The sequence below is a fragment of the Microtus pennsylvanicus genome, chromosome 5, assembly GCF_037038515.1.
Source record: "Microtus pennsylvanicus isolate mMicPen1 chromosome 5, mMicPen1.hap1, whole genome shotgun sequence".
In the NCBI taxonomy this organism is placed as follows: Eukaryota; Metazoa; Chordata; class Mammalia; order Rodentia; family Cricetidae; genus Microtus; species Microtus pennsylvanicus.
In genome coordinates, this window is record NC_134583.1 from 71,849,288 (window position 1) to 71,875,286 (window position 25,999).

At 40.7% G+C, this 25,999-nt stretch overlaps 1 protein-coding gene across 6 annotated transcripts in view; it reads right to left on the minus strand.

The window, feature by feature from the left end:
* Window positions 1–25,999, minus strand: part of Ate1 (arginyltransferase 1) — a 117,775-nt gene that overhangs the window by 83,716 nt on the left and 8,060 nt on the right. For 2 of the 6 annotated variants that reach the window (XM_075972484.1, XM_075972482.1), the window contains exons 4-8: window positions 18,515–18,618; window positions 16,505–16,759; window positions 14,918–15,144; window positions 12,361–12,489; window positions 11,420–11,548 (exon numbers count right to left, since the gene is read on the minus strand). In XM_075972484.1, coding sequence (XP_075828599.1) covers window positions 11,420–11,548; window positions 12,361–12,489; window positions 14,918–15,144; window positions 16,505–16,759; window positions 18,515–18,618 — 844 coding nt within the window. The remainder of the gene's footprint in view (window positions 1–11,419; window positions 11,549–12,360; window positions 12,490–14,917; window positions 15,145–16,504; window positions 16,760–18,514; window positions 18,619–25,999) is intronic. The other 4 variants (XM_075972481.1, XM_075972478.1, XM_075972480.1 and 1 more) reach the window with 2 other exon arrangements.

The following is a 25,999-nucleotide window of genomic DNA, read 5'->3' on the forward strand; positions in this document are numbered from 1 at the left end:
TGACCAGAAGCCTCATTTATTTGCTCCTGACCTTACTGAGAAGGCCAGTGAGCTCCTGTCAAATGAGTAAGCAGCAGAGCAGACCGTTTTTAAGAAACAACTGGAGAGAGGAAAAACCGGTGGTTGCCAAGTTGTAAAGCACTCAGGGAGAAAACAGTGGTCCTGATATTTGTGACATCCCGATGACTCCTTCTAGTACAGATGTACGTCATCATCTATCCACAGCTTTACAGGGACGATCTTATTTTACCCCTCACAATAAACACTGTTGCAGAACTCCCTCCTCCACACTGCACAAGGAGGGAACTTAAAGTAAACACAGCTCAAGGATTGGGAAATCTCTTAGAGCCACGTGGGAAATGAGTGGAGGCTATGGTTTAGTCAGTGTTGTCAAAAAACTGAGCAGTTTACACCTTACCCTCGGTGTTCCTCAGCTCATCAACATGTTAACCCAAACACATGGAATTATAACTGATACCACCTCATACCACCAACCCAAACAAGTTTTCACGGAACACATTTACTCTCAGACAACATGGTTCATCAAGAATTACTAACAGGGGCTGGAGAGATGGCTCAGAGGTTAAGAGCATTGCCTGCTCTTCCAAAGGTCCTGAGTTCAATTCCCAGCAACCACATGGTGGCTCACAACCATCTATAATGGGGTCTGATGCCCTCTTCTGGCCTGCAGGTATACACACAGACAGAATATTGTAGGCATAATAAATGAATGAATGAATATTTAAAAAAAAAAAAAGAATTACTATCAGGGGCTGGGAAGGTTCTTGCAGAGGACCCAGGTTCAATTCCCAGTACCCACATGGTGGTTCACAACCATGCATAACTTCAATTCAGAGGATCTGATACCCTCTTCTGACCTTCATGAGCACCAATTACGCACACACATACATGCAGGCCTGCAAAACACTCACATAAGATAAAATGAACAAATCTAAAAGAAAACAGAACTGGCTCCCACAAGTTGTCCTCTGAACTCTACTTAAACATCACAGTTCATGCACTACAATCTATCCTCTCCTCTTTCCCACCTGCCTCTAATAAATGAATAAATGTAATAAATTTGAAAAACAGAATTATCATCTATCAAACAAGCTATTTCACATCTTTCATTTCATTTCTTTCCTCAACTTTCAGAAAACAACAGAAGCATGTACAACTACTTGCAATAGTTACTGTACTTAGGTAAGTTATACCTAACTAGATAGAGCTCAGGCACAAACCTATTCCAGAACTTCAGGATCTCAATCAAAGTCCCTGAAGAAAACAATGATGGTTAACATGAGAAACAAAAAGTGCCTGGGTGCTAGAGAAACAGCTCATAGCTTAAGAGCATGTACTGCATTTGAAGAAGACCAGAGTTCAAATTCTCAAAGCCCACATTACACAGCTCACAAATGAATCTACCTCCAGCTCCAGGGGATCTGAAACCTCTGGCCTCAGCTGGCACTGTGCTCACATATCCACACAAAGGCACACACACACATAATTTAAAAGAGAATAAAAATTTTAAATTATTTTACCAAAGCATCTCTCAAGCGTCTTTTTCCATTTTCTAAATTATTACAATAAACCTGGTAACCTGGCTTTCCAGTAATGACCAATATTTCTAAACCACCTTTCTATCTGCCTTTTCTATAATAACACCTACTAACCTGCAAACTACTACTCCATTATGCTTGCTATTTAATGACTGCCTCTAGCCATTTCCAGTCCTATTCCCCCAATGGAAGCTCCACAAAACCAAAGGATCTTTCATCTATTCACTGGGTTGCTAACTGTACTAAGGCCTCTGAAACAGTACCTTATGTGTCTTAACAAATATAACACAAAATTAAAAAGGGAACAAATTTGAATACTAGACAAACTAATACAAGTACTAAAAGTAAGAAACAGGAGAGGTGACAGAGACCAGCAACTCTGTGGGAAAGACAATGGTGAGGACAGGGGATGCTGAAATACAGCAAGAACAAAATAATATTCCCGAGGACACACAAAAGCCAGTACAACAGACAAGTTCTGCCGAGAGTCCTGTTTGAGAATAGACATTAACAAAATGCACTGTGGAACGGTTGTCATTTTAAATTTTCTGAGAATGTGGAAAAAATTTCTTCGAAAAATCTGTTTATTTCAATACTTCCCTTCACTGATGTTATTCTATATTAATTATTTAGGCCAACTTCAGCCCTCCAATATGGTAGTCCCATGATCTGATATGAAAAGTACTTAACTTTTCTACATGTTGCCCTGCACTAACCACTTATGTTTCTTTGGACAAATTCTGTAATTCTCTATTATATAAGAAAAGTTTGGCTGAGCAGTGGTGGCGCACACCTTTACTCCCAGCACTCGGGAGGCAGAGACAGGTAGATCTCTGTGAGTCCCAGGTCAGCCTGGTCTACAGAGTTCCAAGCTAGCCAGGGCTGATACTCTATCTCAAAAAACAAAAAAGGAAAGAGAGAGAGAAAGGGGGGTGGGGGAGGAAGGGAGGGAGGGAGGGAGGGAGGGAGGGAGGGAGGGAGGGAGGGAGGGAGGGAGGAAGGAAAGAAAGAAAGAAAAAGTTAAGCTACATATAAAGATCCTCTTATCACTAATGTTATATGTGATGCTAACTTGTAATCTGAAACAACGTTCAGGAAATTTTAAGCAACAGAAACAAAACTGTAAGCAAAAATTTCCCCTGAACTAGCCTGAACTCCCCTTCCTCGTTTCTCCCCCCGATAACTAATAACATTAAGATGGAATTCAACACTACCTTTGCACTAAAGAATTTCAGTAAATGAATTAAACCCTTTGGAAACTTCAACAACTTTCAAATTCTAAATTCTTACAGAGTTTATGATCGACTATAATATACCATTGAATCCTAACTCTGAAATTGCTCATAAAAAGCAATGTTTAATTAAATTACCTAAGACTTCTACTGTATTCAAGCTAACTCGGGTTTTAAGTGTTTTTCTAGAAGCCATGGATATAATTCAATGGTAGGGTACATGCATAGGGTACATTCAATCCCAATACCTCCCCCAAATTCAGAACCCTCAGATCCTCCATCATTCAAATTCAGCTAATTATAAGGTAGAGCACAGTCTCTATAATGTAATATGTGACTCCATGTGACTGTCTCTGCATTACTTTGATACCTTGGGTAATTTTCTAAATATAATAGAGTAGAACTACCAGGAGAAAAGAAAGCTGAAAGCTTCTGAGTTAAATAACATCAAGACATTTAAACCATTCACATGTGATGAACCACTTGTGCTTGCACTTTAGTCAAAGCAAGTGTGTCTAACTCTAACAAACACGAACAGCATTTTCCATACTTGTGCTGCAAACATCAAGTGCACATCACACAGGAAGAGCACTGAGCACAAAGGGAAGAGCAAACGTGACTCAGACCTAGACCACCACCTGGTGGCGGAGTCAGGCAGCAAATCAACACTCCACCAGCCAGCCCTTTTGCAGCGCCATCAGCGTCTCTGATGGTTAGAAAGGGACTAGAGGGACTGATCCCCTTTTGCACACTGGCTGCCCAATCACGTGTACTTGAATATAAATAACTTTTCCTTAAGAAAGTATTCCCACACCATAGAACCTTTATTTGGCGATGGATGGAGATAGAGACAGAGACCCACACTGGAGCACTGGACTGAGCTCCCAAGGTCCAAATGAGGAGCAGAAGGACGAAGAACACGAGCAAGGAAGTCAGGACCGTGGGGGTGCACCCACCCACTGTGACGGTGGGGCTGATCTAATGGGAACTCACCAAGGCCAGCTGGACTGGGACTGATGGAGCATGTGATCAAACCGGACTCTCTGAACGTGGCTGACTGACAACGAGGGCTGACTGAGAAGCCAAGGACAAGGGCACTGGGTTTTGATTCTACTGCACGTACTGGCTTTGTGGGAACCTAGTCTGTTTGGATACTCACTTTCCTAGACCTGGATGGAACAACTGCCTATAACAACAGCTCCAGGGAGATCCAATACCTCTGTCCTCTGCAGGCACCTGAAATTACAGTACATATCCCCTCCCCTTCACACACATAACTTAAATACAAAACAAATCTCTGAAAACAAGTACTGTACTGGAAGGAGAAGGGCTGCTGATGAGCCAGAAGTAATCCATGTCTTTTTAGTTTCTTGTTTGGTTGGTTGGTTGGCTGATATTTTTGTTTTTTGTTTAGTTTTTTTTTGTGTTTTTGAGAAAGAAACTCTCTACATAGCCATGGAATGGCCTGGAACTCACTATATAGACCAGGCTGGCCTTAAACTCACAGAGATCTGCCTGCCTCTGCCTCTAAGTGCTCAGATTAAAGGCGTGAGCCACCACACCCAGACCTAGTAACCAATTTCATAAGAGTTCAATGTGTATGCACTTATGTGTACTTTTCTGTATATACATGTTTCAATATTTTCAAGACACCTACAGGGGCTGGAGATGCAGCTCAGTTGGTAGAGGACTTGCCTAGAATGTACACAGCTCTGAGTTCAAGTCCCAAAACCACACAAATGAGGAATGGGGGGGGGGGTTAACACCTATAATCTTATAATCAGGAGACAGCAGCAGGACAATGACAAACTGAAGATTGGCCTTAGCTACACTGCAAGTTGTGGCCAGCCTGGGATACATGATATCCTTTCTCAATTAAATTAAATAATTAAATAAATTCACTAATGACAGTTTAACGCATAAGAACATTTAATATGAAGACTATGATTACTCGTAAATAAATCCTAAATACAGAACTCTAAAAAAGATCGATTGGCTTAGACACTTTTTAAACTTTTATGTGTTTGAGCTTTTTTTTTTTTTTTTTTTTTTTGCCTGCATCTAAGTCTATGCACCACATGGGTGCCTGGTGCCTATGGAGGCCAGCAGAGGGCATTAGATCCCCTAGAATTGGAGTTACAGACAGTCGTGAGCCACTGTGTGGGTGCTGGGAATAGAACCCAGATCCTTTGCAAGAGCAGCTAATACTCAGACCGGTTTTTTTTTTTTAATGTCAAAGTCATCAAACCCACAATTTTTAAAAAGCAACATAATGGAGGTGCTGAGAGCTGCTGGTACCAATGGCTTTACCAGAGGCCACCGAGAATATACAGCAGATGACAATTGATATACACAAGGTAGACCCAGCAGACAAGCAACTAGCTGATGAGGACAGTTTTGTGAAGCAAGACTTCTGAGACCATTGCCTATGTATAATTTTGTCTCTGTCTATAAGTTTTCTCATGAGCCACAGCTATGGTATTGTCCCCACTGCCCGCTTGTTTATCTCATGTATAAATTCCATCCACTGGGCACACATTCAGCTGTGGATGGTCAGGAAGATGACTTCTGATTACACCCTATAATTCTGATGAATAGAAATACTAGGATATTTTTCATTACTCAGATTGACACAATAAAGTAATAGTATTCTCAGTCACAGAGACAGCTAATTTTAGACTTCAGAATAAATTCGAAGCAAACTGGTTCCAGCTGGAAATGGATACACAAAAACAATTTCCCAGGTGTTTATTGCTGACTCAAGGTCAGGCATAAAGCAACTTAAGTAGATATAACTTTCTCAGCGACAGACTTTCTGCACATACTCCCAACCTCAAGGCTCAGCCAACTAACTGTTTTTTTGTTTAAGTCCTAAATTAAGTCCTAAATTAAGTCCTCTTTCTGTCTGGGAACTCTGACCACTTTAAAGCTACGTGGACGGTCAAGCGTTACTCACTGGCTGATCAGTGTGACATCCCCCAGCCTGAGAGAAACTGTGTGGTCAGTTTGGCTCTGTTTCTTACTGCTTACTCAAGAAGAGCTCTGTGACCCTGAAAATGTGAATCATATTTGTCCAGAGGCTTTGCTTTAAGAGGAGAAGAGGGAGAAATGTGAGAGAAGGACTTGTGTGTATCCTGAAAGGTAGATGTAGCTGGGAACAGAGATGTGACTGTATGTAAGCATGTTACGGCTATGCAGGAGAGAGATATGTAACTGTATGTAAAGAAATGTAACTGTGTAGAGAGATTATCAAGAAAGAAAGACTATTCAAGATAAAGTAAAAGAAAAGGTTGCCATTAGGAAAGCGCGTGCTTGTTCTTTTTCTTAAGTTACCATCAGAAACAATGTGTTTGAGCTGAAGAGATGGCTCAGAGGTTAAGAGCATTGCCTGCTCTTCCAAAGGTCCTGAGTTCAATTCCTAGCAACCACATGGTGGCTCACAAACATCTGTAGAGGGGTCTGGTGCCCTCTTCTGGCCTGCAGGCATACACACAGACAAAATATTGTATACATAATAAATAAATGATTATAAAAAAAGAAACAATATGTTTATTTACCCTCAGATATAGTCTAGTCCTCAGAAGAAACTTTCCTAACCCGCATGCTCTGAGACATTCTTTATGCTACCCGGTGCAGACCTGGGAACTGGTCTCCTAGATTGCAGTACGGAGAAGAATGAAAAGGCTCAGTTAAGAGCTCTAGACCAAACTAACCTCAAACTCAAGACAATCCTCCTGCCTCTGCCTCACAAATACTGGAATTACAGGCATACACCTACACTCCTAAAAATGAAAGTAAATTTTCTTAGGTTTATAATAATATTGTGTTACATAGAAACATATCTCCCGGGCTAGCAAGATGGCTCAGAGGTTAAGAGCAACTGGCTGCTCTTCCAGAGATCCTGAGTTCAATTCCCAGCACCCACATGGTGGCTCAAAATTTGGCTCACAATTATCAGTAATGAGATCTGGTGCCCTCTTCTGTCATGCAGGTAGAGCACTATATATATAATAAATAAAATTTTAAAAAAAGAAAAGAAAGAAACATATCTCCCTTTTTGAAAATACATACTGAAGAATTTAGGAGTGAAATGTCAGATGTGTAAGTTAGAATGCTTCACCCTGAAAAGATAAAGCAAAGAAAAAACTAACATGGTTCAACTTAGAGCACGCACACACAAGTATGAGGCCACCATTCTTTCAGCTTTTGTGTCAGATAATGCTAACAAACTCTGAAAACAATCAGCAAGCACAAAATCTGAGGCTGTCAGGGATACAACTATAGCTTGTTAGACAATTTAGAGCTAGAGGGTTCTTGCAATTATTTTAAGAAACTGGCGTGTAATAATTTTTATTAAACAATAGCATTTTTCTAGAATTCAACATCAAATTTTCAGCAAAATATCACATTTATATTTATATAAAACTATTGCTGGGGCTGGAGAGATGGCTCAGTGGTTAAGAGCAATGCCTGCTCTTCCAAAGGTCCTGAGTTCAATTCCCGCAACCACATGGTGGCTCACAACCATCTGTAATTAGGTTTGGTGCCCTCTTCTGGCCTGCAGACATACACACAGACAGAATATTGTATACATAATAAATAAATGTTTAAAAAAATTAAAAAAAATAAAAAGAAACCAAATTTTAAAAAAACAAAAAACAAAAAAAAACTATTGCCTTTTAGAAAGCAAATATTCTTAAATGTTGCCTTTACGCTGTATTATACATGAAGTAACCCACAAATCACCTATTGATTTATAAATATTATTTTCTGAAAAATCTGACACCTGCCTGAATGAAAATCATACTGGAAATACATACTAGAGTACTCTGTAAATCCTATATACTCTTTTTATGTGTAACTACACGATACTTTCCTCAAAATGTTACTGAAAAAAAAAAATACTGACTTGCTATCAAGAATGTCTAAGGTGTCTATACATATCCTTTTTTTCAAATTTCTCAAAAAAAAACCTTAAGGAATGTAAAGGATTATTTTATGATTAATGACATAGCCAAAATGAATTTTGTACACTGACAAAACTACACACTACAATGTGCTACTATAGTCTCAAAAACCAAGTCAGGGCAAGAGAAGCTTTTCAAAAAAACAACACCTTTGGCTTTTCTTTTTGTCTCATGTAGCATAAGAACACTAACTATTTGTTCATGGAGAAAACTGAAAATCATATAGGGAGAATTTCTCTTGAAGTCCATATCAAAATTAATCCCCACCCCCTCATATAAAACACACTTCACAACTGGGAAGAACAAAGCAGCGTGCCCAAGTCCCTGTCTCTGAGCAGATGCCCCACAGACAGGGGACGACAAGGATGGGAGCACAGCAGGCGAAGGGTCACTTGTACAGCAGAAACCACCCCTGACACAGAACTATCATGGAGGAAGTGGGAAGGTCCTGGGAGTCAGGAGTTCCAATTTATTTATCTTAGGAGAAGAAGATCAAAGGTTTGAACTATGTACAGCACCCTTAAGATAAATTATGCAGGAAAGTCACAAAAAATAAAAACACAAAACCCCAGAACAGCCGGGCGGTGGTGGCGCACGCCTTTAATCCCAGCACACGGGAGGCAGAGGCAGGCGGATCTCTGTGAGTTCGAGACCAGCCTGGTCTACAAGAGCTAGTTCCAGGACAGGCTCCAAAGCCACAGAAAAACCCTGTCTCGAAAAACCAAAAAAAAAAACCCAGAACAACTCTACACAGGCCAAATGAATGTTGAGAAAAGAAGAAGGGAGATGCTTTACTTGCCCAAAGAACTGGCTATATTTGGAACGAATTATGGGGGAGTCCAAGCATGAATTCTAATTCTCTTGACAACAGCGGAGAGTATAGTGGTAAGCAATTAAGAAGATACAGAAGTTCCTTCTGAGCAACAGCTAGACTGTGGGCCAGGGACTTACCAGAGAAAAGCAGAAAGGGAGACAAAGGGAGAAAGAATCTTCTCAGATCAGAGCAAATCGCAATGACTGCCCTCAAAAACTGCCCCCCCCACAAAATCGAGATTTAATTACATCTGACTACAGAGAAACAAACACCCGAGTGCTGCTGAAAACAAACCACCAGCAGAGCACAGAAGGCTGCACGTGAAGCCAACAGAAGCAAACGTTTGGGAAGATCGAGGGAAGAGACAGAATACTACTGAAGCCAGCATCGCATTCTCCAAGGCTGGGCCTCTAAAGAGATGGCACAGAGGCTTCTCAACTACTAGAGCATACTCGCCTTTCTCTGCTTCATTGATTTTAAAAAGCAACTGTAAAGCCAGGCGGTGGTGGCGCACGCCTTTAATCCCAGCACTCGGGAGGCAGAGGCAGGTGGATCTCTGTGAGTTCGAGGCCAGCCTGGTCTACAAGAGCTAGTGCTAGGATAGGCTCCAAAGCTACAGAGAAACCCTGTCTCGAAAAACCAAAAAAAGCAACTGTAAAAACGGTGAGTGCATACTTGTTTTTTGGGGGGCGGTAACACATAGAAAATGAATGCAGTGACAGTGAGGCTGTAATGAAGTGGACAGGGAAAACTGTACTAGAGTCAGGAGGTGATACCAGTCTAAGTGATCATAAATCAGCAGGAACAAACAAAAGCCAGAAGAAGCAAGTAAGTTTAATAAGACAAATTATAAATAGCTATTTTTTTAAACATTTGTTTTTATGTCTACAGGTGTTTTGCCTGCATGCATGTCTGTGTACCAGATGCATGCAGAGCCTACAGAGACCAGAAGAGGGCATCAAATTCCTCTACTAGAGGTAAAGATGTTTGTGAGCTGCCATGCAGTTGCTGGGAATCAAACCTAGGTCCTATGGAAAAGAAGCCAGGGCTTTTAATTGCTGAGCCATTTCTCAAGCCCCAATATTTATTTACTCTTATCCTTTTTCTCAGCTTATAAAAGACAAACATTTTTAAAGGTTTATTATTCTTATTTTTAATTATCTACATGAAAGTTTGCTGCATGTGCTTGTCTAAGGAGGTCAGAAGAGAATATTGGATCCTCTGTAGCTAAAGCTACAGTTCCATCTGAACTACCTTATATGGATGCTAGGAACTGAACTCAGGTCCTCTGGAAGACCACTTACTCCTAACCACTGAGCTATCCCTTCAGCCCCAAGACACAAAATCATATAAAATATGACTGATTTATAACACACATAAAATATGTTTTAACAGTAACGTAACTGCACAAAAAGGGAATAGACAAGAGAAACTAGAGATACACAGAGGTAATACTTTTTTTGTATCTACAAGGAACGAAGATAGTATAAATCTGAAATAGACCCTGTAAAGTAAAATCCACAGAATAAGTTCTAGATTAGGCACTTTCAAGATATTTTTATGACTCAGAAATTTAAGTTGAAAATCTTAAAAGGATTAAATGTTATACAAGAAAATAATCATGCATTACAAAAGAAAACAATAATGAATTAGAGGAACAAAATGACAGAGATGGAAAGAGATGAAAAATGCAGGTCAGCTCTATCAAGCCTTCTGGGCTTTGTTTTCTGTTGCCTACCAAGCTGATTTTTCTAAGTAGCTAAATTACTCTATACATATTTTTAATTCTTCCTAGATTGTCTTAGCTCATTATCAAACTTTTTAGTAAGTCAAGACACATACATAGTAAAGCACTGACAGACAAAATGGCACAATGGCTGAGATCTGGAACAAAATAATACAAAACAAAACGAACAGCAAAGGCATGAAAGGGAGACAAAAATAAAGACGGCAGCACGCTGAGAACCGCTGCAATGGAGAATGGCATTAGGGTGTTTAGTGCTTCCAAAATTACTTTTAAAAGAAGTCTGGCTCCTAACTAAATCTACACAGCTCATTCGTTCTGTCACCTGACACACAGCCAATGCTCTGACCATACCAAGCTAAGTAGTGGGTCCTCAGGCACCCTGGTAGTTGATCATGCTCGAACTGTTGCCAAGAACACCCTTCTCTCTCCTCTCTCAGTCCAGATACACTCCTACTCATCTGCCGGAGCTTGGTTCAATGTCACTTCTGCACCTGTTTGTGCCTTTATTCCAACACGTCACTGTTCCACTGCGACACTGTAGATTCTCTCTCATTTAATACCCACAGCCTGAGAAATGGAGCCTCTCTCAACAAGTGCTTGTTAGATGATGCTATCTGCAATAATCTCGAAGGGATAAGCAGTAAATGCCTGCTGACTTAGACTGGAAAACAAACCCCTAATAACCCTGTTTTCAGGTTTCTTTTTTTTTTTTAATATTTATTTATTATGTATACAATGTTCTGTCTGTGTGTATGTCTGCAGGCCAGAAGAGGGCACCAGATCTCATTACAGATGGTTGTGAGCCACCACCATGTGGTTGCTGGGAATTGAACTCAGGACCTTTGGAAGAGCAGACAATGCTCTTAACCTCTGAGCCATCTCTCCAGCCCTGTTTTCAGGTTTCTAGTGAGAAAACTGTGTAAGAAAACTTCTTGAATTTACAATTTTTTTTTATAAAGGATTAAAAATGCAAGGTCTGAATCCTTTCCACAAAAGCTCAATAAAAGACACTTAAGAGTTATCAGCTCTACTTGGCAGCTAAAATACATTGTCTTTCTTTACAATCTGTCAATACAAGGAAAATGGTTAAGAGACAGTACCTCAGACTTTCCACATTCAACAGGTGTCTCCTTGTGAATGGCCACTTGGTACTTGATATATAAAGAATGGGACTGGTTGAAGGATGACTTGAACTCTGGATCCTCAAAGGAGGCGGGTACTAGCCTCACCTTCAGAGCAAGGGAAATAGAAGCCAATGCTATTGAACCAACGCTACCTGTCGACACGCTTCTGAAGATGAGGCTAGAGGAAGATCTCCACAAACCACCTCCAAAGTTCAGCCCAGGATTTGCCATGAAATAGCAGGAATGGAGCTAAGTGGAACTAGGCCTGAGTGCCAACTTTCGACCAACATTCATGGAAAAACCTTAAACTCCTAAGAGCCAATTTGTTTCTGCTTTGGTTTTCCTCTACCAATCAGCTGCGCTGTCACATACACTAGTCGCTACTGTTACCAACTGGTCTTAGCCAGTACTTCTGCCACCTCTTCTGAATGAAGTGCTTTAGGCTTTTTTTCATCCCCCACACTTTTTTTAATCATCTGTTATATAAAATTAAAAGTGGACAAGGATCCTCCTAAACGTCTCTACAGTCTTCCTTTTCCTACACATCTTTTATGTAAGGTATTCCATTAAGAAAGAATAACTGAGCTGCTATGAATTCTTTCTAGAACTTTCTAACATGGATTAAGCATAATAACACACCAGGCCAAGTACACCTTTTCTCCTACGTCTTGAACTTGAAACTCCACCACTATTTATAGATAAATGTGTTCATACACAGCAGCTTTGAATAAAAGCAACCTCACATGTGACTTTCCACTTTGAAATTATGTATAACTGGTACTTAACATGACAACAGCGAATTCACATTTACAGAATGTCCACTCACTCAGTCTTATCTTTGTGCAGATGAGCTACAAACTGGATATAAACAGAAATAAAGTATAATTAAACCAAGACCTCACACTTGGCCCGCTGACCTGGCTCACAGTTGGTTTATCAGGTGGGTCCTTGTGAATAACCATCTGGTAACGCTTATAGACCTGGTAAGACTCCTGAAATGTGGCTGTGAACTGAGGACTTGGTGGAGAAGATCTCACCACCCTCACCTTCAGAAGGGGTTAAAAAACAATGTTTATTAATTCATTCATTGATTCACTTCTGCAGAATATGAAGTAACAGAAACTCCCAATCAGAAAACTATGTTTCAACAAATATTAAAGCATAAACATATATTTTAACATTAAAAATCAACTGTTAGTAAATGAAGAAAAAGTTACTGCTACAATATCCAGTCTACTTAAAGGAAGCAACAGAGGATATCCTGTATATTTAAGTCTCATCTCTGACTAATTACATATGTCTATCTCTTCTGTGAACTGACAGGTCCTTCTAGCACTGACAACACAAGCACTCTTTAATTTTAGTTGTCCACAACTTAATAAAAGTCAATCAGTCAGAATTACTAAGAACTGTAACTAGACCTTAGGGCAAGTTTATTCATCATTATAAACTATAAACCTACAACTAACCCTATAACTATGAGAGGCAACTTTCACAAAGTGTGTGTACTTCACTATACAGTTAGTATACGTAGACTCTCTTAGGTTTCCTTTATGCTGTAATCATGTCAAAAATAAAACTTTCTGGGCCTTAAATAAGTTAAAAATGGGAACTGTGCACAAGACTAGCTGACATTTATCTTATTAATTACTAACCAAAATTTGGGAAAATTTGTTACTAATAAAACAGTAACAAAAGGAAACTAAATGTACTACAATAAGGGCATAACTGGGCACTTCATGTTGGCAAAGGGAAGAGTGATGCCCAGCAAATAACAAACTCCTCACACCCTGGGTACTACCATGTTAAAAATGTAAATACTGATACCTGCAGAACTATTTTTGAGGTGTGGTTGGCTCCCTGAATAAACTGTTTATGATCAAATGATTAAAACCTCTTCTTAAAGTATTTTAAGTAGTACAATCAATTCTCTACAATTCAGGGAGGAGGAAATTCAAAACCTATATCAAAGTAGCAAGCAGTTGTAATAATCAAAGCTGTTAAAATTTGTCTGAAATACATCTACAGTGAACGGTTTGAAATTTCTGTGTGTCTGTGCGTGTGCAGTGCATGCCTATGTTTGGCAGGCCAAATGCAGCTCCGTTGCTGCACATCTTAATGCCTCTCACTAAACCAGAAGCTCACCACTTTGGCTAGGTAGGTTGGCTAGCCAACAAGCTCTGGGGTTCTGCCTGCCTAAACCCCGCAAAACTGGGGTTACAGGCATACACAGCCATTCTTTTTACAAGGGTGCTAGACATTTGAACTCAGGTCTTCACTCTTCCCCACTGAGCCATCTCTCCAGCCCATCAAGATTAGCATTAATATCCTTAGATAACATTAAGCTAAAAATTCAATCAAGTATAAGGGTATTTTAAATTAAAATATTAATAATAATATTTTAATATCATGGTTAATGTCTTAGAAAATAATTCTATTACATATAATTAATATTAAAAGTTCCAATTTGTTGTTGAAATATGAAACAATCTGGGAAAAATGGGAGTACAGCATAAAAAATTTTTAAAGCTAGGATTTTTGTTTGTTTGGTTTGGTTTGGTTTTTTGAGACAGGGTTTCTCTGTGTACCAGATCTAGCTGTCCTGGAACTCACTTTATAGCCAGGCTGGCTGGGATTTCTTAATGAGAAAGGATCTGGTAGTTGTGTTGGCTAGTTTTATGTCAACTTGACATAAGTTATCTGAAAGGAGGGAACCCCAATTGAGAAAAATGCTTCTAAAGATCTGGCTGTAGGGCATTTTCTAAATTAGTGATTGATGAGGGAGGATACAGCCCATTGCAGGTTGTGCCTTCCCTGGAGTTCTATAAAAAAGCAGGCTGAGTAAGCCATGGGGAGCAAGCCAGTAGCCGCACCCCTCCATTACCTCCATGTCAGCTCCTGCCTCCAGGTTCCTGCCCTGTTTGAGCTCTTATCTTGACTTCCTTTGATTATGAACAGAGATTATGAACAGGGTAAGCCACACAAACCCTTTCCCCCCAGCTTGCTCTTAGGTCATGGTGTTTTCCGCAGCAATGGAAACCCTAACTAAGACAGTAGTGTCAGTAGGTTCAGGTTTACAGGGGTGACACTGGTGCTACCTTGGATCAAGACCTAGGTTGGAATATTATAATAAAATTCATTTACTTATTATGATAGAAACTTTTACCATTTTAACTTCTAAAATAAAATTAATTTTAAAATGCTTTTGTATTTTTAAACTACTTAACTGCAACCAAGTAACAACACAAAAGACCAGAGTACCCTGATTAATAACATGCTACAACTGAAATTTTTTTAAACAATTTTAATAATAGTTGCCTAAAATATTTTCTAAAGGTCTTAAAGAATTTTTCTCAAATAGCAGTTGATTTACTGTAACACAAATGCTAAATAATAAAATCTCAACAGGTAACTATCAGTACAAAGAAAATAAATATTCAACACAACACAACAGCCACAAACCCCTCCAAGTACCTCTAACTTGTGTGACGCATTCTCTGGTAAAGATTCAAAAATTAAATCTTCAAGTGACTTGGGCTGATTGGATTTAGCCTTTGGTAACAAAGATGCTGGCTGACCTTGAGCCTGGAAACCCTCAAAGGCTCCAGCTGAGTTTTGCTGCATGAGTTTTAACCTTTTCCTTTCTTTCCGCATTTCTTTTGCTTTTCGGCACGGAGGCTTACTCAAATCAGCCCCTTTACCTAAAAAGAATGCCAAAATATTAGGGCAATACACTTGACCCTAGAAAAGTTTTTTCCCGTCTTATAGACTACATGGTCCAGAGTTCACACTGAAGTTTCCCAGGATCATTAAAACTCTACCCTAGAGACTGGGGCAGTCAAAAAGGGAGAACAGTCTACAAACTTCTCAGCACAGCTCTGTTAGTAAAGGCATTTGTTCATTCACTCCTCCATCTATTTTCATATTGTAAGTATCTGCCCATTTTTCTGCTTCTGCAATAGGTATCACTACGTGAAGGATCTTCTGCCTCGCTGGGACATTTCTAGGGACATTTTTTAATCTAGAACAAATTCTGGTGAGTGATGGGCATGTTGTTTCTTTTAATTAAGAAGAGTCCTTGCTCATTGTAACATATTTGTAACTCCAAATAGTGCTCACAAGTTCAGGTTAATGAATTTTGTTCTAATTAAAAGAACATGTAATTAACTGATAGCTCTTTAAAACTATCTGGGTATAGTTCACCCCTTATTTAAGTCCAGCACCTGGGAGGCTGACATGGTGGATATGTTAGCTCCAGGCCAGCCCCTTCTTCATGGTGGGTTCTAACCAGGACTACATGGTCAGACCATGTCTGAAAAGGGGTAGAGGAAGAACCCACTACTATCAAGGTATAATAAAAGACAGTGGAATGCTGATCCATAAAGGAGAATTCCATAGCACACCCTCTTCTCCTAAGGCCTACAAATCCTTGGGAAGAGGCTGGAAACATTAAAAAGCCAGTGGCTGTGGATGACTACAAGAAAACTGTTTTCCAGACATAGCAGGGCAGTTACACAGGGGAATGCACAGCAGATGAGACAACATGTGCATGACCGATCCAAGCTCAGGCCACACGAGAATTTCCACATAGGGAAGGGAGGTGGACACAAAGTCTCATCCTAAGCTAAGGAGCTATTGGCAACTGATAGCTGCTGGGAGTGGGAAAGTCGCTTTTAAGGTATGTGCATCTGTTGGGTTGATCACCTCCAGTGAAAGGCACACATCCAAGAATATATAGGCAGCACAAATTGGATTGGGTGGGTTTAAAAGAGGGGAGGCACAGTTGAGTGAGTTGAGGAAGAGGAGGGGAGGAGTGAGTATGATCAAAATGCAGTGTAAAAAAATCCTCAAAGAATAAAAACAAGAAAAGAGAATAAGCTGAAACCAATTTTTAGGGTTTTGTATTTCTTTTCAGGTTTTTATGAATGACCATATATGTCATCTTCACACTAATATATTCATAGGACTACTCTTATATACTGCCCACCTCCCCCAAAACAACACAAGAAAACCTAATTGGTCTCTAGGCATAACTACCAACTTATACAAAATATACACTACCTGGCTTAGGACCAATATGAACTTTGATTGAATGTGATGGTTCACCAGAACCCAACTTCTCCTCTATAGCTTGTGGATGAATTAATTCCTTAGATCCTTCCTTCTTTAAACTATTTTCCTTCTTCTTCTCTTCACTCTCTATGCCTCCTTTGAGGTCACTGCTGAGTGTTTTAAGATCACACTTTATATCCAACTTGTTTACTAATGCAAAGTCACCAGCAACAGCATCCTCCATTGTAGAATCCATGGGTTCATCTACAAAGGAGAAAAAAATGAAAGCCCATCATCAGCTACAATATTTAACACATTTTAGATTAGTATAACTGTTAAGTAACTGGGTTGCTGCAGTGTGTCTGCCAAATCCACTCTCGTGCCTTCCAAAGCAAGGGAGCTACACCTGAGACAAACTACTCTAGCAGAAGAATGTACCTCCAGGAATTGTGCCAGCTGTGGTCAAGCTCCCAATGCTGGATATCCAACTGGGCTACCTAATTTTGTCTTTAAGAAAATTGTGACCTAAAATTTCAACCCTTTCCCCTTGGCCTGGTGATTATGTCACCTCCTATGAAATCAGTTTTAGATACAAGTCAGAAGCACATAACAAGTTAAACAAAGAGCCAAATGTATAGGTCACATGAAAACATAGGCAATCATCAATTTACATATGGACTGTAATTTCTAGACACCAAAATATTTCTTATAATAAGGTACATATAATATTCCACCAGAGATATACCAAAACTATTTCCAAGGCTCTAATCAGCTCTTAACCTCTAAAACCAAGCCTTCTAGCCTCTTTGTTGACCCCAGCTAAGCCAATTCTACTCTAAATTGTCTAATCAGGACAATGCATGACGCCAAAGAATTTACCTGCTAGACCAACCATCGTCTCTCCAGTGATTAAGATCATGACCATGACATATTCAAAACCTACTTGTGGGGCTGGAGAGAAGGCTCAGAGGTTAAGAGAACTGACTGCTGTTCCAGAGGTACTGAGTTCAATTCCCAGCAACCACATGATGGCTCATACCCATCTATAATGAGATCTGGTGCCCAGAACACTATATACATAATAAATAAATTAAAAAAAAAAACCTACTTGTGGAATGAATGAATAAGCTAAGAATGAATGAATAGCTAAGATTCCCAGGATTAGAAGCTTCTCTAGTGACATTTTGTTTGGTTTCTAACAAATAAAGCTTGAAGAGTGCAAACCTAAGCCACTAGTTAGCCATAAAGGCCACGTAGTGAGGGCACACACACCTTTAATCCCAGCACTCAGGAGACAGAGGCAGGCAGACCTCTGGGAATTCAAGTCCACCCTGGGCTACATGAGATTGAATCTGTCTAAAAGAGAAACAGCTCACACAAAGGTGATCCCAGCACTTGGGATGCCACATCTTTAATCCCAGCACTAGGGAAGTAGAGACAGGAATGATATGGCTGAGCAGAGAGAGAAATATAAAGCAGGAGGAGACAGGAGCTCAGTGCACTCTGAGGTTTTGTGGAAACAGATGCAGTCTGAAAATTCAGTCTGAGGATTCGTAGAGGCAGGATCGCCCTTCAGACTGAGCACTGGTAGAGGTAAGAATTCTCTAGTGGTTGGCTGCTCTGCTCCTCTGATCCTTCAGTTTTCACCCAATAGCTGACTCTGAATTTTTATTACTATTAAGACCAATCAGAATTCATGCTACATCTGTCACAAGGACATCACTAGAAGCAAGTCAGATGTGTTGTCAAAGCATCTGAATAACAAATATTTCAGTTTAAAAAGTCACAACATCTTTCCCATGGATCCTCAATTTTCTCTCAAAGACAGACTCTCCTAGTCTGTACTCCTACACCTGAAGGGTCCAGTGAGACAAATGCCAGTGTCACCAGTGTCATTAGCTTTACAGGATTACGTTGTACCAGTCTCCTTCCCCACCTGACCTGAGTGAGGCATGTGAAAATGGGAGCCTTGGAGAGAAACATTAGAGAAAATACTTTCCAGACCAGATCTTTTCTTACCCTCACAACTGCCTTTCGAAATCTCCCCTTTAGCCAGAAACTTCAGCATTTTTTTCAAAACTTTCTTGTGAGATTTTGATGGTTGAAACTGTAAAGGGCGACACCTAGAAAAGCAAGCAAATATTTTAAAAGCTTTTAATGAGGTCAGTTTAGGATAGTACATTGTAGACTGCAGCAAATTTCATGTCTGGGTTTTTTTTGTAAGATGTGATTTAAAGCAGCCTCTAATCCTACTCCAAAACTAAAATTCACTGTAAGTACAGTTATAGTTAAGAGATTTTAAGAAAAGGAAGAAAGAAGATGAGGAAGAGAAAAACACATAAACCAGAGGAAAAAGAAAAGGCAAAAATATTGGAAGGTAGGGAACAGATTTATAAATAGTTAACTGACTGAGGTATGAATCCTAACTAAACAATGAAAAACCCAGTAAGGTATTCAATTTCCTCTCTATCAGTGGTTCTCAACCTGTGGGTTGTGACCCCTTTGGGAGTCAAACGGCCCTTTCCCAAGGATCACCTAAGACCATCAGAAAACACAGACATTTACATTATGATTCACAACAGTAGCAAAATTACACTTATGAAGTAGCAAGGAAAACAATTTTATGGTTGGGGTCAGCACAGCATGAGGAATCGTATTAAAGTGCCACAGCGATAAGAAGGGTGAGATCACTGCTCTTTCTTATCCCTAACAATCCAGCTACTGCTGACATGTGGCTATATCTGAAAGTCTAAGCAAAGCTGCATCTAAAATTAGGAGGACACCTTCGAAATCTGTTTTCAAGACAGTCCCACGTCAGACCGCCTTCTCAACCCCATATAGTTGATTCCTCATACAATGCAGCTGTTAGAGAAGAGCAAAAGACAGTCTTCTGCATGTCACATATACATATGATGTGGGATGCCCCCAGTATGCTGGGAATGTGTTTTTATTATCATTGGTTAATAAAGAAGCTGCTTTAGCCTATGGCGGGAAAACCAAACTGAATACAGAAAGAAAGAAGGCGGAGTTGGCCAGGCGTGGTGGCGCACGCCTTTAATCCCAGCACTTGGGAGGGGAAGGCAGAGGCAGGCGAATCTCTGTGAGTTCAAGACCAGCCTGGTCTACAAAAGCTAGTTCCAGGACAGGTTCCAAAGCTGCAGGAAAAAAAAAATAAAGAAATAAATAAAATAAAAAAGGCAGAGTCGAGGGAGACACAAGCAGCTGCCAAAAGAGCAAGATGTGAGGTAACAAGTCACAAGCCTTGTGGTAAAACATACACTAACAGAAATGGGTTAATTTAAGTTGTAAAAGCTTAAGTAATAGGCCAGACAGTATGTAATTAATATTAAGCCTCTGAGTGGTTGTTTTTAAAGTGGCTGTGGCACCAGGAAGAATGAGAAACCTCCAGTTAAACAGTTAAATCAGGGAGCTAAAGAAGTCTATACTGAATGCTGACAACTCCATCTCACCCCTGACCACCAGCATTGTGTGTTTTCTCTCAAAACAGTGCTCAGACCTAAAAATATTTACCTCACAGAATCTCCAACACAATAGCCAAGCCAAAGCAATTTACCTAAAAGCTACAGAAAAAAAACGACCCATTCTTTGGATGCATAACATTTTTATTGGGACACTGAAAACTGGAATCACCACACTCTTAGTCTCTCCTACAAAGATGGGTGCCAAACAAACTGCAAAAAGAACAGACTCTACAAGAAGAAAAGATTGAAAATTTCTTTGGAAAAAAAATCTCTAAATTTTTTTGTTTTGTTTTTCGAGACAGGGTTTCTCTGCAGTTTTGGAGTCTGTCCTGGAACTAGTTCTTTTTTTTTTCTTTTTTTTTCTTTTTTTTTTGGTTTTTCGAGACAGGGTTTCTCTGTAGCTTTGGAGCCTGTCCTAGCACTAGCTCTTGTAGCCCAGGCTGGCCTCAAACTCACAGAGATCCGCCTGCCTCTGCCTCCCGAGTGCTGGGATTAAAGGCGTGCGCCACCACCCCAGCTCTAAAATTTTGACAACTACAGCAGCACCCCTACCCGCTCCCAAAAAAGACAAGGGAAAGAACTGTTTTCAGTAGTAAAGTCTGATGGTAAAAATTTTTAAGTAGGAGAGTTTAAAAAAAGCGGGACGGGGCAACTTCTCAAAAGAGTCAATAAAAAAAAAAAGATGAAAGCCGGGCGGTGGTGGTGCACGCCTTTAATCCCAGCACTCGGGAGGCAGAGGCAGGCGGATCTCTGTGAGTTTGAGGCCAGCCTGGTCTACAGAGCTAGTTCCAGGACAGGCTCCAAAAACCACAGAGAAACCCTGTCTCGAAAAACAAAACAAAACAAAAAAAAAAAATAGATGAAAAACTGAAAAGAAAAAAGGAGAGAAATTTTGGAATACATTGATTGCAGTCTGCCGTGCCCTAGCACCTTTCTCTCTACGCACCAGAATATGGGAACCTCCCTCTCTCTTGAGCAAGGCTTCCTGCTCTCTGTCTGCCCTTACATGGAGGGTGTCCCTGGGCCTGGAGGACGCACCTTATCTAAAAGCAATCTCTAAACCAGGTGCCTGACTCCTCTTTAGCTTGACCCTTGGCACAGATCTCTGCTAAGACGACTTGTGCTAGGAGTTCTGCAATAGGACCCTACTGTCGCGTACTAAGTCTTGTGATAAGAGCATGCCACTTAATACAAATCAGGACTTATCCCCAGACTCCCCAAATAAAGTGGAGCTGATTCACTGAAGTCTGTCTCTCCTCTGTGTGTGTGTTGTTCCCACAGTTGGAAGCCTGTGGGACAATTGACTGGAGGTCAGAATTTGAGCTTATTTTTGCTCTCTCAAAGTTGTTGACAGCAGGTGTGGCTACAAACGAGACATTCTGACCTAGGGTGTGATTAATTACTATTTTGAGTGTAGAGGTGGATCCACCCCACCTGGACCAAAGGTCAGAAAATTTAAGTTTATTCCTTATGTCATGCTAATGAAGTCTGTTCCACACCCCCCCCCTTTTGGAGTGAAGTATACAAGTGTGTGAAAAATAAACAAGGTGAATCAGTTATTCACTCAACATCCCTCCTGATGTTGTTCTGTGTTTTTGTTTCTTATTTCTATCTCTGTTCCTTTTGCTTAATAATTCTAATGCTCACGTTCCTACCCTGGAATGTTCAAATTTTGTCAAAGCTGGTTTTCGACTGTGTTGTGTGTGTGTGTTCTCTTATACATGAATGCTAGCTTTTAAGCCTTCGATAGGCATGCTATCATCCATATAACTACAGAGGTTAGGTATCAAGAAACAGACTACAAAGGGAAGAGAGTCTCCCCCCCCCAAAAGAGAAATAGAATAAATACTTATGGAGAGACAGTGGGGATACTGGAATAGGATTAAGTAGAAAAGAGGGTGGATAATAAGGTTAAGAAAGGGAATGTGGGGGAACAACTAACATTAAGGGCCATTGGAGAGGTCATATGGAAAACTCCTACTCTAGAAGTTTCCTAAATATATTAATATACTTACATATATTTATGTATATTTATAGAGATAGATAGACAGACAAGTAGATAGATAGATGGACAAAAGAAATAAAAATAATGGAAGAGACAAAGTCTCAACCAGTATCTGTTGCCACCAAGTGAAACATCCAAGGCCAGGGAGTGGGTTACATGAGTTGAGTCACTGACCAGACATGTTCCACAGAGGCCCCCAAACATCCCAGCTGTTGCCAAGGCTATTGGCTGCTCTCCACAAACCAATGCTAAGGCCTCTTTGCTGACGATAACACTTACATATCTCACTGAAGGCAGAGAAGTCAAGCTGGTGCCTACCTAGAGCCTTCACATCTACTGACTAGTGTTCATGGTTCTGGAAAGTACTCTGCACACTACCAGAGGAGAAAGGTAGCCATTAACCCAACTACAAACCCTGTGACCCACAACAGTGACCTGCCTGCAAGCTATGCCGGTGAAACTGTGGCACAAACACTGTTGGAGTAACCAACCACTCTCTGCTTGGATAGAAGACCCACTCCATGAGACGGAACGTCTGACACTGCTCATGTGGTCATGAATCTGACTGGATAGGTCATGGGCTAAGGGAAAATCAAATAGTTTTGTTCTGCTGAAAGAACATATCGATAAACTGAGTCCTAACAACATTCTGCTATCCCCATAAATCAATGTCACAGTGAGCCATTATCAGAGAAGCTTCCTCTTGCAATATATGATAAATGAGCAGACTCTCCCAGTGGTCATGTCAGAAGAACGACCAACAGGTGGCACTTGAGCTTCAGGAGTTCAGCCCACCAGGCTCTGTGAGTGAATCTCAGATAGGCAAGGCCCCAAGGGCTTTGGCTTCAGAATGTCTCTTACTACTGCTGTGCCTTTAAATGTTTGCCACTGCCATTTTCCTCTTGTATCTGGCATGGTGTGAATGGGTGTGGGAGGATTCCCATTGCCTTTAATGTTGTGTGACTATCTCATGGAAATACTCCATTCTACTGGGGATTTTTACCTGTGGATCATTATGAAGATGATTTATTCTTAAGCTGTACTGTTTAACTGAAGTAATGAGTTTATACAATAATAGAATACAAAACAGAATTTTAACAATTAAGAACTTCTAACAAATATAGTAAGGAATTATGATAGAGATTAGTTTAGTGGGAAAATTAATATAAACAAAGGTAGAAAGCAGGGACTGGAGAGGATAGAAAACAGGAACAAGGAAGTATCACAGGGCTAGGACTTCTGTGTTTCACTTGAGAAGCTATATAGACTATGGGTTAGGTTAATGATTAAGGAAAACAACTGAGTCTCAAGAATTAGGCTAGCTCAAGTTCTTTTTGATGTTGGGAAATGTGTTCACAGGTTTCAGTGTACATAACAGCTGAAACAAAGCTTTAAACAATTGACTTCATGTAACTAGAAAACAAAGAATTGGATGGTCAGTTAAGATAATTGGGCAGAACTCTAAAATATAAAAAATGAAACAAGTAACCTGTTTTTCTGGCAATTATAAAACTACTGCCTATGTGAACGGTTATGGCGGAAAGGTCCTGCCTGGTCTGTGAGAAGTGTAAAAGGAGTTTCTCAGAAAATGTATAAAGATCTGATTAAGAAATATAGTGGGAGCTGGGTGATGGTGACACGTGCCTTTAATCCCAGCACTCAGGGAGGCAGAGACAAGCCAATCTCTTCAAGTTCAAGGCCAGCCTAGTCTACAGCGTGAGTTTCAGGACAGCCAGAGATACACAGAGAAACCCTGTATCAAAAAGACAAACAAACAAATGTATTAGGGTGAGCTTGTTCCAGAAAAAATGTTTTGGCTGTGATTATTAGTAACTGTGAAACTTGTAGTTATGGGAAAAATCCTCCTCTTTGAAATGGACTTGATGTGGGGAATATAAGAACACTGTGTGAAAAACAAAGAAACAAGAAGCTTTCCTCCCTCAGGAAAGCAGTCTGTGTGCTCTTCTCACCAACTCTGCATCTCACTTCCAGTCACTGTGACCTGAAGGCCACTCTATAAAACCCACAACTGGACAATGTGCAGAGACTGAGGGATTTGGGGACACTTAGTCCCAAATAAGAAGTCTTTATTAAATCCCTCCCCTGAGGGCTCAGGAACTATGCCAAAAAGGAGGCAGAAAGAATCTAAGAGCCAAAGGGGGATGGAGCCAAGGAAACAGTGTCTTCTAAATATAACAGAACTAATACACATATGAATTCACAGACTGTGGCAGCACCCGCCAGGCCTGCACAGGTTCAGGCCACACAAAGTCTGTGGGGTATTGCTGTGACAGGCCTGACCATGTAATTTTGGAACTGTGGTCAAGGAAAGTCACTGAGTGTTCAATGCTTGGTGAGCTGCTCTGTAGGAGCCTGGAAGGTAGTAATGTTGAAGGCAATGCAGAAGATGGAAGCCTGACTTGTGACGTTCCAGAGGGAAGTTTAAAGATTCTGTCAGGGCCATTTGTTATTCTGAATTAAGATTCTGTGGTTCTTGCCAGACGGAGTTATCGCACGCCTACAGTCCCAGCACTCGGAAGGCAGAGAGAGGCAGATCTCTGTGAGTTTGAGGCCAGCCTGGTCTACAAAGCAAGCTCCAGAACCAGGACTATACAAAGAAACCCTGTCTCAAAGAAAGAGGAGGGGGGAAGAGAAAAAATTATGTGGTTCTGGTTCACTGAGGCTGAAGAATCAGCTGTGATTAACAAGACACCAGAACGGCTAAAAGTAAAACCTTTGCTCTGCTGGTCAGCCAGTGCTGCTCAGCAGTGCCGAGATATTAGAGATGACTGACTGAGGTGAAATCTGAAGTGTTTCGTGGGAGTCAATGCACAAGCTGTGTTACAGAGGCAGCCAAGGTTGTACCTCACACTGAGCCAAACTTGGTAGTGTAAAGTCATCCAAGTGGTACTGGTGTTGAAGGCACGAGGTCATGAAGAACAGCTGAGGCTTGGCACTGTGAAATGCCAGAAGGGGTGAAGGAACAGCCTCAGAGGCCGCTCAAGACCCAGGACTGAAAGGGTCATGCAGAAAAGCTGAGGCCTGGCACCATGAAGAGAGCTTAGCAGAAGCTATTAGAGAAAGTGCAGGCTAGTTGCAGCAGAAGACGCCAGCATTTTGCAGAAGCCAGTATCATGAAGACCACCAAGAACAGCAGCAGCAGTGGAGTAGAGCCAGCCGGAGCCTAGAAGACAGGTCGTGTGTACTATAGAGAGCAGACCCTGGAAAGTGACCCAAGCCCTTTAGAGGAGCCCACAAGGCTGTGAGCGAATCACAGATACTGCTCACTGAGTCATTTACACTTTTGGAGGCTGATTCAGATAGTGACTGTGCACTGGTTTTTCCCTCTTCAAGAATGGACTTTATTTTTTTTTTTATTTTACAAGAGCCCACAGTTGAGAGAATAAACTTTTTTTCTTAAAAAAAAAAAAAAAAAGAGAGAGAGAGAGAGAGAGAGACAGAGACCTCAGGTATTTACAGAGAATTTGGATTTTAATGTATAATCTTGGGATGAATAAGAAAGAAAGGTTGTGGCTTAACAGTAATGTGTTTGTGTCATGCTGTCAAGGCGTCACTTGTGCTGGGCAGTCTTATGTAAACTTGACACAAGCTAGAGTTGTCTGAACGGAGAGAGCCTCAATTGAGAAAATGCTTCCATTAGATCCAGCTGTAGGGCATTGCCTTAATTAGTGATTGATGGAAGAGGAGTCAACCTATTGTAGGTGGCACCATCCCTGGGCTGGTAGTCCTGGTTTCTGTAAGAAAGCAGGCTGGGCAAGCCATGAGGAGCAAGCCAGGAAGCAGCACCCCTCCATGACCTCTGCATCAGCTCCTGCCTCTGGGTCCCATCACTGCTTCATTTCCTGTCCTGACTTCCTCCATTGGCAGACTATGATCTGAAAGTATAAACCAAATAAACCCTGTTCTCCCCAGCTTGCTTTTGGTCATGGTGTTTCACTGTAGCAATAGAAACCCTTACTAAAACAGGGTCCCAGCACCCAGAAGGAAAAGTGGACA